Below are 15,217 nucleotides of genomic sequence, written 5' to 3' on the forward strand. Positions count from 1 at the left end.
TTGCCAGGCGTTTATAAGAAAGAAACATAGCAATGTCCATAAAGTAGGTAGCTTGCCACGACACCATTATATAGCGTGGATGCAGCGAATCTGAAGGGGGGATGGGGGGTGGGAGGGAAGGGAATCATGGCTCATCTTTAGCGGAAGGATAGTCCAGGCTACGGTCAATACGTCTAACTTTTAATAACTCGATTGATAGAATCGTGGATTGTGGCTCCACGCGAGGATGCTCTTTGTTGTTTATATGATTTGACTCCTGATCAAGACGCCGTGACGCTCTGTGGTTCTGTCTGCGGTAGCACGTATCGTGATTAGAATACTTGGACACGATGGCCTTTCACGAAGTAACATGCAGAGAGTAAGTCATGAGATCTATTGTAATACGACAACGCCTGTTCCATTCATGATAATGTACAAAGATACAAGCATGGGTCATTAAGAGTTAAGGTGTGTAGGGAGATTGTCGAACCGAAGAGAGCAAACCCGGGCAGCAACCAAAGAGCCACAAGCATCTTCATCGCTCATCATTCTTGCTCATGTTTCATCCTCATCCTCAAGGAACCACTCACTTCAACCCCAAGGCTTGACGGCGTTGTGGCGAAAGAAGGGCTGCGGGTTCTGCTCCCGCTGGTCGCCCCCTATCGCCTTCCACCACACGTCGGTGCTCCAGCGGATGATGCGCTCGGCAGCGCCCAGGGGCGTGGCCGCGGGCCGGACGTCGAGGTAGAAGACGGGCTCTCCGGTCGGCTCCGGCTCGCCGGAGTAGTAGTCGATGACGTAGCGGATCTCCTTCTTCTCGCCGTTGACGTCGCGGGAGACGTACCAGTCGTGACGATCAAACGGGAGGTCAGTTCTGTTTAATATGACGTTAGCCGGCCTCATTTCTTCCCCTTTGTCGTCGTAAGAAAGCTTCATCCTTACCCAAACTTGGCAGGGTAGATCCAGCCCAGGACCTGCAGCATCGTCGCCTTGGGCGTGAGATCCTTGGGCCGGCCCTGGAAGCGGATGAGCGTCGGGTTGACCTCGACCCCATCCCAGTGCCGGTCCAGCTCCTCGGCCGCATGCGCCTCTCCTCGCTTGCACACCTGCCATCCCCTGTACAGGCCGCGCCCGAACCGCTTCTCCCAGTCAACAATCTCTTGCCACGCGCCCTCGTTCAGAAAGTTGTGCACGGAGACCATGGATTCCACCGCCGTGATGTCCGTGTCGGTGTAGCCCTTGCGCAGCAGGGCGTTGTACATTTGCTGGGGAGACGGATACTCCCACGTGCCGTCGCCGGAGCCCTTGGGAATGGTGGACTCTTCGCGCTCCGTCGGCAACGCCATTGTTTGCTTGGGCGCGGGCTTCTGTGACAGGTCCGGGAACATGTAGTTTAGGGGATTGAGCTGGGACAGTATTGACTTGGGCTCCTCCTCCTCCTTCTGGTTACGAGAGCCATGGGGCACGGGACAGGAAGACGGCGGCAGAGGCGATGACGAGCCGTGGGGCACTGGGCAGCCGGAGGACGACGGCTTCTCGACGGGCTGGACGGGTTTTGCTTTGTGCGGGTTGAAGGCATCGGCAGCCTTTTGGTGCATCGGGCATCCGGGCTGCTGCTTGTCAGCTTCCTGTCCAGCTTCAACCAAGAGTAAGGCTTGATTGAGTCGGTTCATACCGGAGGTTCCTTGTTCAGAGGCACGGCAGGATGTCCTTGCGGAATCCCGGCCTCAGGCGGCGGCTCGGCCCAGAACCAGCCCATTGCGATATTCAGTAATAAGGGTAATATATAGATCAATTACTTGCAAAAACTGTCAATTGCGCGTCGCTGTTCGCATGCAATAGGTAGGATCTGCGTCAGGGTATTACGAAGTGGATGGAGGGGAAAGTTCGGGTTTGAGGCGAGAAAAATGCAAGCCAACACCAAACTGCTTATCGCATCACTCCGGCCAACAGCCAAATCCGCCCGACTTCGAACTTTTTTTCTTCACGTGTTTAGCCGGGTTATCGCCGTGACCACTCCACTACGTCACCGATCGGGTCCGGCAAACTGGCAGGGATTCCCGTGGAAGGACGCGGGAGCTTGTGATTCTCCGATGACTTCACCGAGGCTCCGACTTGTCTCTATTTCTCTCTTTTGTTTCTTCCAGCCTAGAGACTCTTCAATGAGGCTTCGACTATGATCTCGGCTCGTTCCGGCCCCGAATTGACCACGTGAGACTGTCCGCCGACATGAGGACCGGCTTCGTCTTGGGCCGGCTCTGTTGGCGCACTTTATTACGACCGCATCCAGCGCTGCGGCAGACGGCATGTGGGAGCGGCGCGAGGCTGCACGGCTGGACTCACACTGCAAGACGGGCGGCATGGAGAGGAGGAGGAGGAGGAGGGCCGAGAGCCAGGGTGGCGCTGTCTTCTTCGGCCGGCGTGGCCGCTCTGGGCACTGGGGCTTTCATCCAGCTCTCCCAGGAGGACAATGGCGAGAGCGATAAGACGGGCGAGCATCGTATGCTGGAGGTCTCCCGCGAGGAGATTCGGAAAACCATTGGCGATGATGAACAAGGCATCTCCCGGCTTACGCACCAGATTCTGCTCTTCTGGGATCTCTACATCTGGGAACCCATCTGCACCGGGACACGCTTCCTGCACCTCGTTGTCATCTTCGTGCCCGTCATTCTCTCGGTCCCTGCCATTTGGTTTGGGCGGCGGCATCCCGACAAGGACGACGAGAGGAGCGGCACTCTTTGGTGGTATGGCTTCCTTGTCAAGTCCATGGAGCTGGCGGGCCCTGCATTCATCAAGCTCGGCCAGTGGGCGGCCTCGAGGACCGACATCTTTCCTACCGCCATGTGCGACGCCATGTCCAAGCTGCATTCGAATGCGCCAGCCCACTCCATGCGCGTGACCAGGAAGACGGTCGAGGCTGCCTTCAACGGACGTTCTTTCGATGACATCTTTGACGAGTTCCACGAGACGCCCCTTGGAGTGGGCGCAATCGCACAGGTCTACAAAGCCAAGCTCAAACCCGATTTCGCCTTGCCACAGGAGCAGGATGTTGTTTCCAAGGAGCCACATCCTCTGACCCAGAACGTGAAGCAGCGCGTGATCACCGTCCTAAAGAGCTCCCCTAATCCAGTCCCATCGACATACGTCGCAGTCAAGGTACTACACCCCAACGTCGAGCGCATCGTGCAGCGCGATCTGAGGATCATGGGCTTCTTCGCCACCATACTGAATGCTATCCCCACGATCGAATGGCTTTCCCTACCGGATGAGGTTGCCCAATTCGGGGAGATGATGAAGCTTCAGCTGGACCTACGCATAGAGGCCGCCAACCTGGAGAGGTTTAGAAAGAACTTCAAAGATAGGACGACAGCCTCTTTCCCCATCCCCTATTCCGAATTCACCACTCGCAATGTACTCATTGAGGAGTTTGCCCAGGGCATTCCCTTGGCAGACTTTATGGAAAACGGAGGCGGCGTCTTCCAGCACGACATTGCCGATGAGGGACTGGATGCTTTTCTCCGGATGCTGCTGCTGGACAACTTTGTCCACGCCGACCTGCACCCGGGCAATATCATGGTTCGCTTCTACCAATCCGCACAGCCAAATCTTCGACTGCGCCGGTCTAGTGAGAAGCCGTCCCCTTCAGACGGCAGCGACCGCCATGTCGACGTCACAGAGCAGGTTTTGGAACGGCTACGCCCCCATCGACACCGCAAGGATAAATCAGCATGGGAGGCCGAGCTGGCCAAGCTCGACGCGGAGGGCTATCGTCCGCAGCTCTGCTTCCTTGACACGGGTCTCGTGACGGAACTGAACGCAGTCAACCGCGACAACTTCTTGGCTCTGTTCCGAGCCGTGGCCGAGTTTGACGGCTACAAGGCCGGCCATCTCATGTGTGAGCGGTGCCGCCAGCCCGAGGCCGTCATCGACAAGGAGGTCTTCGCCCTCAAGATGCAGCATCTCGTCCTCAGCGTAAAGAGCCGCACCCTCGCCCTCGGCAACGTCAAGATCGGCGACATTTTGCAGCAGGTGCTCTCCATGGTGCGCAACCACCACGTCCGCCTGGAGGGCGACTTTGTCAACGTCGTCATCAGCATTCTGCTCTTGGAGGGCATCGGGCGGAGTCTCAATCCCGATGTCGATCTCCTTAGCACTTCGCTGCCGATCCTGAGACAGCTGAGTGCTCAGAGCGGCGCGGCCATGGCGAAGCATGGTGATTTCTCGATGATTATGCTGTGGATGGGCTTGGAGACGAGGAAGTTTCTGCAGGCTAGCGTTGACGATGTGAGTTTCTTTATAGCCTCCTCCCTTTCCCTGCAGTTGTCAATGGTGAGTATTTTCGGCCGTGCTAACGTATGGTTTGTTAGGTGGAACGATGCGTCAAATACGATCTCCTATCCCCTAATGTATAAAAGTATCAGATGTGTCTATAGAGTAGAGGGTAGATTCCTCGAAGATAGAGAGCGAGTTGTAGTTCTTGTAAGATGGCTTGGGCGGCGTTGTCTTATATGGGTTCAATATACACCAGATTTCAGTTGCTATGAGTCGTTGTTTCTCGGTGTCTAACCTGAAAGAAACGAGTCTCTTGAGCTCAATTTGCCCGTGTTACAGTCAAGTGGCTAATGATTGGAGTCTTGGGCATCGTACTTCACCTCATCGTCATGAGAAGATGCACCTAACGAATACCTGGCATGAAATACCAGATCTCTGGCCTCACATCTTGCTCCAACCGCCTTGTATTACCCCACTTGCATCTGGAAACTAATGACAAGCCTAATTCCCTTTCTCATCCATTTTCTTTGCCGTAAATCATGGATTGCGGCCAACATCTCCAGCAGCTTCAGGGTAGCACATCTCATCAATAAGCCCACGGAACAACCAGCGCCGCTACTCCGCGCTCTCGTTCCTGGACCCGCTAAAATTTCCAAAAGCTCCTTATCGCATTTGCAGCGCTTCCAGGAGATTTTTTTCCTTTTTTTCCCAATGACGGGCGCTTAACTGCGTTACACCACGGTGAAAAAGTCTCGACTTTGTTGCGCGATTATTTATACATGTAATCTTTTCAAAAGGCGGTACATGATTTGAATCATTGCACCGTCCTCTCTCGATCTTCCAATGGGCGACCCCGGCGACTTTGTCCGCCTTCACATCTCGCCGCTTGATGCCGAGCTGGTCAAGGTCGTGATCCCTGCCTCGGTGCTGCCCGCCGCGCGCAACATCTCATACCACACCCTCGAGACCTTTCCCGAGAGGCGGTACGGCTTCGTCGACCTGCCGGAAGCGGACGCGGAGAAGCTGAGGAGGAAGCTCAACGGGACGACGCTCAAGGGCTGCAAGATGCGCGTCGAAAAGGCCCGGCCGGAGACGCGGGTCGAGCCCACCGGGGCGGAGGACGAAGTTGTCGAACTGAAGAGAAAAAAGTCCAAGGATGACAAGGACAAGTCCAAGAAGCGGAAGCGAGAGCCGGATGTCTTGGAGGGCGTGGCGCTGCACGATCGCCAGGTGAAGCGAGGCTGGACCGAGGCGCCGACGACAAGCAAGAGGAAGAACAGGAAGGACAAGGAGAGCAAAGACAAGGACAAGGCGAAGGAGAGAGAGAAGAAGAAGCGGCCCAAGTCCAAGTACACGGAAGGAGAGGAGTGCTTGCTAAAGACAAAGCTGCCGCCGAACACGATCAAGAACTTGGCGCCCGAGGAACTGGAGCAGAAGAAGAGGAGCAAGAAGAAGGGCAGCAGCTCACGACAGGTCGTCATCCACGAGTTCGAAAAGACTACGAAGTTTCCGAGCTTTCTCAAGACTTCTACGACAACGGATCGGAAGACGGCGACTGAGTTTGTTGATGGCAAGGGGTGGGTGGACGAGGAAGGCAATCTCGTGGAGGAAGTAAAGGAGAAGGAAAAGAAGAAGCTTCCGCAGCGGCCGAAGAAAGCACCTCCGCCGAAAAAGGCGGCCGCGGAGTCGGATGATGATGATAGCACCAGCAGTAGCGGCACTTCATCAGAAGGCACTTCTTCTGAAGACGAAGAGGATTCTGAGGAGGATTCTGAGGTGGAGTCCAAGATTGCTTCCAAACAGCAAGTCAAGAAAGAAACGAAGAAAGAGGCGGCAGAAGTTCCCTCTTTAGTCGTGACCAAGGCTGAAGTGGAAGATAAGGAGGAGGACGAGAGCGATACTTCAAGCGATGACACAAGCGACAGCGACGAATCGGACGACGAAGAGGGAGAAGATGCGAAGCAAGAAGGCCAGTCCTCAAGTGCGACAGCACAAGCAACACCACCATCCTCCTCCAAAACACCTCCATCCAAATCCACCCCCTCAAACACCAAACCCCTCGCCATCAAAATCCCTCCCCCCGAAACCCCAACAAGCAGCAGCACCAAAGTCCACCCCCTCGAAGCCCTCTACAAGCGCCCCAAGCCCGACGGCAACAACACCAACAACCCCACATCCGCCCCCAAGGAGGCAGAGCCATTCAGCTTCTTCGGCGCAGCCGACGAAGACGACCTCGAGGAAGAAACTCCCGAAGCCGCTGCCGCCCCAGCCAACCTCGCGCCCATGACGCCCTTTACCCGGCAGGACTTTGAATGGCGCAACGTCCGGAGCGCCGCCCCCACGCCAGACACCGCGCATCCTTCGCGCGCGCAGCGGTTCTGGGGCACGGAGTCGCCTGACGAAGACGTCGAGATGGAGGACGACGTGGCCAATGCCCTGCGAGAAGACTACTACCCCGAAGAAAACGAAGAGGGCGAGGGTCAGGGCGAAGATGATGATGATGATGATGAGGGAGACGCAGGCCCCGCGCAGGGACGGCACTCCGCCACGACAGACTTCCAAAAGTGGTTCTGGGAGAACCGCCGGGATCTGAACCGCTCGTGGATGACGCGCAGGAAGACGGCGGCCAAGGAGAAGAGGCATCGGGAGAACAAGGCGCGGGCGTCCAAGGCGGTTTGACCGCCGTCTTTTCGTGGTCTTTGTCGGGGAAAAGAAAAATGGTACATGGTATATAAGGTGGTTTTGATGCGGAGTGTAATGATTTTGTGGAATGAATATCCCTTTTGTATGTGGCTTGCCACTTCTTCTCTTTGGCAAAGAAGGGTGTCATGTAAGAGTGACTTTTGTTTTGCTGGGCTGGTCATGTTCTCCTATCTACTTTATGCATGCCTGGCAGATTTTGAGTCTTGCAGGATCTGTACGTTCATAGACTGCATCAAACAATAACACAAAGCGTTAGGCATTTTTCTCATCATATCTTAGAGCACAATTGTTTATTACATTAGGATATTAGGATTACATGCAAGATATTACATAGGTAAAAAGTCTGCTCTTGTCCAGGTATTTTCACAATTTAGTAGATCCTCCATCCCTCAATTATCCATGTCATCCGCGCACACATGAGGCCTGTTATCCTCCGAGCACGTATCTCGGCGACGTCTGTCCACCACCGCACCGCTCCCACCAACAAGGGCCTCGTGGATCCTGGCTCGATCTTCCAACGACACGGTAGGCGTGTGCTTCGGAGGCGATCCACATCCTGACCTGGGAGTGGTCACTGGCAGATGATCGTGAGCCGGGGAGTTGAAAGGCTCCAGAGCGCCGGAGTCTGGTATCTCTTCCGAATCGGGACTTCCAGGTGCTTCTCGATTCCGGCCGGCAAAGAACTTGCCCAGGATGTTGGGGAAGAAGTGGTCGTGCGAAGGAGGGGCCTTGGAGTCCTCGGCTGGGATGCTCCGACGTCGATGCGCCGCCGAACCAAGGTGAGATCCAAAGTGCTTCAAGTTCCTCGTTGAAGACGGGGATACCGTTGAGCGCCGGGCGCTCGGAGCCTCACTCGTAAAGTAGCCTGAGGCGTTGGAAGAATGAAGAGTATCGCCGTCCCAGCTCATTGACACCGGATCTTCATCAAAGTGCGCCTGGTGGCGGCGAGAACGACCATCAACTTTGGCATTCATTGCTTGGTGGGAAGAAGTTGTAGAGGTATCTTCCAAGTTGACGATGGGCTTGATCCATTCGCGAGTACAATGACGGGAAAGAAGTTTCGGAAACGACGTAATTGTCGACGCAAGGCTGGAAGATCCAAGCGAGGCCTGCGATGTCTCCAGCTCCTGGTGCTGCGTATGGTCCTCACAAGAGGACGTTGGGCGCGTTTCTGCCGAGTCCTCGTTTGGCGGAGTGGGGGAAGCTGGCGTCCCGGACGGTTCTCCCAAGTGGCCACTATGCTTCGTCCAGGTGATGGCCGTGATGCTGTGCGGCGAAACCAGCCTTGTCATTGATGATGTTTCTCGCTTCCCTTTGTGCCTGTGACTGGACTCGGCGACGGTGAATGCCGTCTGGGGTGTGCTCAACGTGATCGCTGGGTCGGCGACTACAGATGGTCGCGGCTTCATATGTCGATTTGCGTTCTCCCACGCAGACTGGGCCGGCAGTTTGCTGTGAGGAGAGGCCTCTTCCACGCATGTCTCGGATGAATCGCTGCGTTGTATTGGACTCCTGAAGTCCATTAGACTGGCCTTGATGGTGTTCTCGAGCTCCTCGTCGTCTTCCGACCACGAATATTCGTCTCGTTCCATGCTAGGGTGGTGTTGTCTGAATCCAGCAATGCGCAGCTGGCGAATAATACTCTTCGTGACGAGGGGAATGTCCTTGTGCTCAAGAATGATGTCCGACTCGTCTTGCGGGTTTGCGCCGACTTCACCCTCCGAATCATCTCGTTCAAACCGATTCACCCTTTTACCGGGCTGCGGTCCTGTGGCATTGTCGACTCTCTCTGTGGAAGACGATGTGATAGTAGAAGGATCATTCTGGCTTATGGGGGTCCAGGAGATGGATTGATCTGCAACAGCCCCAGTCACATCGTCACGAACTGCTGTCTCTACCAGGTAGCCTATGCGATTCGGCTGGATATGGACAAGACGAGTTGGTACTCTTTCGACTTCATATTCAAATTTGCTGGAATTCCTCTTTCCCTTGGTTATATACCAAGCCGAACCGGGAACTTTGGGGTTGATGAGGTAGTACGACTTGGGCCCGTCTTCTGGTTGACGGCTCTGGGCGGCGTTGTGCGGCTTCTCTGCAATGGCCACTTCAGAAACGACGACAGGGGAAGCAATTTGGCTCGTCGCTCTGCGACGGGATATCTTGGACGGTGGTTGAGAAGACAGGGGACGACTCGTCTCTTGCACAGACATTGATCGTTTCTCACCGGGTTCGTTACCGGCGGATTTGGAGATTCGAGCAAGACTGGGGTAGCTGGCGGCCTTGGAGCCAGCGCTCATTTCAGACTTGAGCTTCTCCATGGCGATCGAAGCAATACCGGGTTGTAGTCTGTCAAGATATGGCCGCAGGGGGATCGAGGAGGAGTGCGTCGTGGCTCCCGCGATGCTGGGTGAAGGTTTGATCTCGCAGGGTTGACCCTTCAGAGGCGTTATACTAATAGTATCTCGTCTGGACGGGCCGGCCGCAGCCTCATCATCGCATGCACTCTAATTGCGATTGTGAGGGCCCGCAAAGCTGGGGTAGTCGAATGGGAATGGGATTGGAGAGGAGCCTGGCTCGTGACCCTCCCGCTCGAGGAGATCGGCGAGTGACTGGCGCATGACGTCTTCCATCGCGGACGCCATCATTGATAGGTGAAGCTTGTCTCGACAGGGGTCTTGGGGGTTGTCGTCGAGCCGATCTGTTGGTGTCAGCGAGGGACTCGGTGCGGCGAATTAGCGTGGCGGGATGCTGCAGGCGATGCTGTTGAGGCTCTTTGTGACGCAGATCTAGGAATCAATCGAGGTTTGAGTGTGGAAAAGAGGAGGAAAAGGGTGCTACAGATGCTGGATGGCACAGGGAAGATGAAATCATTCAGGGCATAGTGAGCGAATCGAAGGGCGATGATGGCCTCTGGAGGGTCACGGATCGGGCCATGGTCGCTGAATAAGGAGGAGGGGATCGCACCGCGAAGGGCGATGAAGGAGCCAAGCAGCAGTTGCCCGCTGACCCTCGCAGGCCTCAACAAGAGTCACGGTCAACAGCAGGGAAGTCGCTACCTAGGCTTGCCAGTGAGACGCTCGCCACCACTCCCGCTGCCGGAGCTTTTAGTCCTGAAACGATGATAAAACACGTTTTGCACGTTGATCGCAGCAGTTCTACAGTAGGCGATGCTGCATGAAGCCCGGTTTGAGGCCATCACCGTCCCCAGATCGAGATGCCATTCATTCTGTGGTGGGTGGATGGATGGATGGGAATTGCCTTGGCGGGAACCAGCAATGATGACCTCATAATCTCATTTTCGCACGTGCGCATGACCCATGTCTAGAATCTGGACAAAGGCCGAACAAAGCACGGACACTGAGCCAAGCAAACAGCATCATCAACAGCTTGGTTACCAGTTCCTAGCATTTGGAGGGAGAAAGAGAAGAGTGGAATGTTTCTGGAACTTCTTTGCTGACCCCAGACAGGATGCGGGTGTCGGAAATGCATCGAACAGTCATACCCTGGATATCACCCATGTGATGGACTGCATATGCATGAAATTCCCTTGCAGTGCGGTTCGTGATTGCTACGCATCATCGTGCCAATAGCGTCCAAACTCCGGATTGAGGCTCCAAATGGCGCTCATGCATGCGCGCTCTAGTCACTTCAGATCTAACATGCAAGATCCAGCAGCACATTGTTCGACAGGAAATAAACGAACATGGGCTACACAATCCGCAGCGTCCTCTCGCCACACTGGTCGAAGAATCCCCTTCCCCCCTTCTCGTCCGCCAGCGAATGGAACAATCCCACCCGCCAATACTCACCATCCGCCTTCCCCGTCGGATACAGCAGCAGGCCGTGCATCACCTCGAGCGAGGGGACATCGTCCTTGTCCTCCCACTCCTGGGGTTTCCTAGAGACGGCACTTGGAGTCGTCGTATGTCCGCTTGACACGAGGAGCATCACAATCGCCTCGATGCAAGGTCCGCTGGCCTGGGAAAGCTGCTTGCCCTGGTCGTTTGTCAATCTCCAATCGAGAGCGCATTGCGCGATGTACTGCTCGTCTTCAAAGACCAGCCACTCGCATTGCATGTCAAGGTAAGGCGTTCCGAGCGGCAGCTTTTGCAGTTTCCCCTCGGGGATGCCGCAGGCCTTTCCACGGATCAGTAGATGGCCACCACGGACACGGCCATATGCGTCTTTTCTATGGACCCTTGTGTCCGCCTCGAGGATATCGCACTCGAGCTTCATCTGGTCCGAGTTGTCCAAGTTCAGGGCTCCCCGACGACTCGCCCAGGACCAAGACGGCGCGATAGATTCAGACGGCCGTGCTAGCCTCTGCATTAGTTTCACAAATGTCTCGCGATCCCTCCTCTGCGTCTTCCAGAGTAGGCCCCGATGGAGATTGTTCTTCCATAGACCGGCCAGATATGTATCCCCGCTCTTGCTGGCGATGAGCTTTGCGTACGAAGACACAGCGGGCAACCGGTCGGTTTCGTAAGTGAGCTTCTTTTTGCTGTATTGCAGAATTGGATAATACCAGCCGTCGTAGTCATAGTCGCCTCGCCATGGCCCAGACGAGTGAATGATGGACAGCTCAGCGGTGTCGATGCGGTCCAGCTTGTCGTCAATGATGCTGTCCTCTGTTCTCATAATGTCCACGGGCCTCAGAGAGTCCCAGTACATCATGAGCTGCCCAAAGTACAGTTTTCTTACGGAGAACATGCCTTCCTGGAACGTCCATCCACGACTCTGCCAAACTGAATTCTGGAGCTCGAGCGAAACAGGCCGATCCGAGAAGCTGGGCGCATCGCGTATCGCAGACTCGGCGTTCTCGTATGAAAAGGGCATATGGCGAACAAAGAACGAACCGCTGACGTTCCATTCGTCGGAGCGGTAAAGGACCCGGATGTTTGGGCTCCGCTCAAGGAACCCGTCGTCTGTTGATGCTGCACGGAGCGGTATGATTGTGGCGAGGGAGTTGCGGAAGATTTCTGCCATCATTTGCGACTCCTTCTCCCAGTCGTCCTCATCGTCTTGAATGATGCAGAGGGCGTCAATCCAGATGTACTTTATGCCCAAAACCCGCGAGATGCGAACGGTATCCCGATAGAGCTGGGGTAGGGAACTGTAAGAGATGGAGGACTTGAGATGAGCGTAGTTACTCCTGGTTGTGACAAGAGAGGGAGCTTTTCTCCCCCAGCAGTAGCTCAGAGCCAGATACGGCTGAGGTTTTTCATCCACGTCAGTGTGACTGCTTTCCACGAGCCGAATCGAACCAGATTCCCTTCGACTCTCGACGCATATCAGTCTCGTTGGCCGATAGGACGTCTGTAGAGCAGCTCTTTCTTCTCCCTTGCCAAAAACCCACTGCTTCAACGTGAATATGCCGGCGGGAGAGAGGACGCTTTCCGGGACTCGTTCCGAGCCGATATCAAACATGGAAGCACACGGATCTGAGCAATTCCATGACTTGTTAGCATCCACAAACCATCTCAAATGGCATCCTTTCTTCATCAAGCATAATGGCTTCGTACCCGTCCGATTGGCACTGACCCTAAACGTAAGATACCCAAACCTATGCCCAGGCCTCACAAACGCCGGGCTATGCACCGTGAACGCCGAAAGCCCACTATTCCAATAATGCCGGATCCTTACAATCTCAATCCCGTCGTCAGGAAGACGCCCCAAGGGATATTTCCTAAAATGCCCGATGATAGCATTCCGCAGCAAAACGCAAAATCCGCACCCAGCGTCTGCGGATTCAGCCATTCGGGGAAAGTGAGGAACGACATCCCTTCGATGATAGACGAGGTCTGCTTCGAAGCCGGGGACGTCTGCTTTCAGCTCGGGCGGCTTCTTGCCGCGGGAAGTGTCTTGCTGGACGACTTTGACGTCTTTGAGTTGCAGGACGCTGCAATGCTGGCATAGTGTTGTTTGGGAATCATTGAGAGTGGATTCCTTGACGGAAGACAAGTCGTATGAGAAGGCATCTTGCGGGGGGTTCGGTGCGGATCGAGGGGTTCCTGCAAAGTCTTCGTGCACTTTTCCGCGGCGGAATATGAAGAGTCCCGTCATGGCTCGGAGCTGTAATACCAATGCGATATCGTTGACTGACGTTTGACTGGAAGAATGAAGATATGGAAGAAAAAAAAAAAAAACCGAAGGAGTTGTCGTTGACGATGTGTTGTGCTTCATGTCGACGAGAACTCGGTGTGGCTCAGCTCCGCTGTTGCTGCCTGGCCATGCTCACTGCTTCACGGAGGCGCTTGTGCCATTTAATTTGTCTGTTGATGCAAGTCAGGCGATATGGACGATCGCCAGAAATAGATCATCACCGTTGTGACCTTGATAGTGCATGACCCTCGACCTCAGTGCAGCCATCATACCCGTATTGACCAGATCAAATCCCATATCTGCAATGAGGATCAACTGCATCAGGTCTCGCATCAATTGAAGATAACGTTGTTCTGGAATTGAGCTTTATCCAGGTCCATGTACATTCATGTAGGACAACTGACATTACAGTTAATAACGCTAATCAAACACCACCTTTTGGCCAGCAAACGCAACATTCTTCTGCGCCTCCTTGGCCTTCTTCCTCGCCTCCCAACTAGGATGCAGCGGCCCTTCGTTATCCTTCTTCGTCGGCTTAGCCGCAGGCGCCGGTCTGTCCTGTTCACGATCATGCCCTTCTCTGCCCTGTGAATAGCCTCTGGCACCAGCACCACCCGCGGGCCTCCCAGGCAAGCGGCCGCCCTTCCTCCACTTGCCGCGGCCTTGATCCTCCGGGCCAACGGCTCCGCGCTTCATGTCCCATCCGGCGTCCCGGCCGCCCTTGGCAGCCGCCTTCTGGAGATGCTTTGCGTTGGCACCGTACTTCTTCTCCCAGATGGCCTGACGAGCTCGCTGGCCGCGCCGCTTCTTCCGCGGAGCCTCGATGTCGGACGCGGACTCGGATCCCGAGATGTAGCCTCCCATGAGAGTAGGCAGGAACGTGGAATCGCCCGGCCGAGCTGCCTTCACCGCAGCCTTGGCTGCCCGCTTCTTCTTCTCTTCCTCCTTCTTCTCCTTGCTTGTCTTTTTCGCAGCCGCTGTCTTCTCTGTGTCGTCATCATCGGCCGCTTTCTTTAGCTTCTTCTTTGGTGCTGGCGACGGTGATCTTGAGCCGGTTATGGATTCTGGATCTTCCTCCTCCTCGTCGCCTTCGTCGTGATCGTCTTCGTCTTCGGACCCTGATCCAGAGAGTGATATGTCGTCCAGGTTGACTTTTTCTGTTCCTCGATATTTTGCCAGTATTTCCTCGTTAAACTCGTCCTCGTCCTCGTCGGAGGAGCCGCCTAGTAAATTGGCAAACTTTGATATTTCGGATTCCGCTTCTGAGTCGTCAAGCTCCTCAATCGTCGGCCGGGGCTCATCAGCACCCTCACGAGCGTCAGAATCCGAACCGAAGCCTTCGAAATCCGACTCCTCAGAATCTTCCTTGTTCGCAGCCTCCTTCTTCTTCCCAGCCTTGGCTGAAGGCTTTGCGCTTTCTCCATCAGCCTGTCCCTCTTCTTCCCTGTCTGCGGGCTGATCCTCTGTATCTTTCCTCTTGTTCCTCACACGCTTCGACTTGGCCGGAACGGGAACGCCCAGCGTTTCGCAGATGTCGGCAACTGCTCGATCGAGGGCATGTCTCACGGATGCCGCATTGCAGAGGATGCTTATGACGTTGTTCCGGAGGGTGATTTCTTCCTGCGGGAGAGCTGGCCAGGGCACGGGGTCGCGGAGCTCCTGTGGAATCTCTGATGACGTTTCGACGGCCTTGATTCGAATGAGATTCGTGTGCAGGTGGTGCCGCGCCGTGTGTCGCAGGTCAAGGGACTTTGAAAGTCGCCAAGTTAGCTAGAGTACAATCTTTTCATGAAAAGGCCAAGTGAAGACTCATTGACTCTTGTGGGACGGCGTACCTTCAACACTCCATACTCGCGCTCTAGCCTCGTCTTCTTCGCGACTGTGATGCCGGGCTCGCGGAGCTTGATGCTGAAGCGCTTCCGCTCATGGACCTTTGCCGAACTCAGCGCTCGAAAGATGTCTATTCGGTATTTCTCTAGCTTGATCTGCACTGTCTCTGCGACGGAGCGCTTTCGTTTCGTCATGTCGACTGTTGACAATATTTTCTTTGTTGTCTGGTGTTGCTCTGGGCAATTTTTGAAGCTAAGATAAGATCTGAGATCGAAGACGTTCGAAAAATCGCTGGGAATCCCTGCGCGATGGCTGCTAGCGGGGCGTGCGG

At 55.0% G+C, this 15,217-nt stretch overlaps 6 protein-coding genes across 6 annotated transcripts; 2 read left to right on the forward strand and 4 right to left on the reverse strand.

Moving 5' to 3' along the window:
• Positions 1–570: 570 nt before the first annotated feature.
• CCMA1212_000465 (uncharacterized protein) lies at positions 571–1,738 on the reverse strand (the record flags this gene model as incomplete). Its single annotated transcript, XM_073697932.1, has 3 exons — positions 571–853; positions 922–1,589; positions 1,655–1,738. The coding sequence occupies 3 exons, from the start codon at positions 1,736–1,738 to the stop codon at positions 571–573; spliced, it is 1,035 nt and encodes a 344-aa protein (XP_073563481.1).
• A 470-nt stretch (positions 1,739–2,208) lies between these two features.
• On the forward strand, positions 2,209–4,391 carry CCMA1212_000466 (ABC1 family protein; the record flags this gene model as incomplete). The annotated part of the gene is made up of 2 exons (XM_073697933.1): positions 2,209–4,263; positions 4,347–4,391. The coding sequence occupies 2 exons, from the start codon at positions 2,209–2,211 to the stop codon at positions 4,389–4,391; spliced, it is 2,100 nt and encodes a 699-aa protein (XP_073563478.1).
• A 703-nt stretch (positions 4,392–5,094) lies between these two features.
• Positions 5,095–6,930, forward strand: CCMA1212_000467 (uncharacterized protein; the record flags this gene model as incomplete). Its single annotated transcript, XM_073697934.1, has 1 exon — positions 5,095–6,930. One exon carries the CDS (start codon positions 5,095–5,097, stop codon positions 6,928–6,930), a length of 1,836 nt encoding a protein of 611 aa, XP_073563479.1.
• A 413-nt stretch (positions 6,931–7,343) lies between these two features.
• CCMA1212_000468 (uncharacterized protein) lies at positions 7,344–9,272 on the reverse strand (the record flags this gene model as incomplete). The annotated part of the gene is made up of 1 exon (XM_073697935.1): positions 7,344–9,272. The coding sequence occupies one exon, from the start codon at positions 9,270–9,272 to the stop codon at positions 7,344–7,346; it is 1,929 nt and encodes a 642-aa protein (XP_073563476.1).
• Positions 9,273–10,662: 1,390 nt separating this feature from the next.
• On the reverse strand, positions 10,663–13,017 carry CCMA1212_000469 (uncharacterized protein; the record flags this gene model as incomplete). The annotated part of the gene is made up of 1 exon (XM_073697936.1): positions 10,663–13,017. The coding sequence occupies one exon, from the start codon at positions 13,015–13,017 to the stop codon at positions 10,663–10,665; it is 2,355 nt and encodes a 784-aa protein (XP_073563477.1).
• A 459-nt stretch (positions 13,018–13,476) lies between these two features.
• CCMA1212_000470 (uncharacterized protein) lies at positions 13,477–15,080 on the reverse strand (the record flags this gene model as incomplete). The annotated part of the gene is made up of 2 exons (XM_073697937.1): positions 13,477–14,826; positions 14,892–15,080. The coding sequence occupies 2 exons, from the start codon at positions 15,078–15,080 to the stop codon at positions 13,477–13,479; spliced, it is 1,539 nt and encodes a 512-aa protein (XP_073562834.1).
• Between the last annotated feature and the right edge of the window lie 137 nt (positions 15,081–15,217).

This window comes from Trichoderma ghanense (genome assembly GCF_004382785.1).
Source record: "Trichoderma ghanense strain CCMA-1212 chromosome Unknown scaffold_0, whole genome shotgun sequence".
In the NCBI taxonomy this organism is placed as follows: domain Eukaryota; kingdom Fungi; phylum Ascomycota; class Sordariomycetes; order Hypocreales; family Hypocreaceae; genus Trichoderma; species Trichoderma ghanense.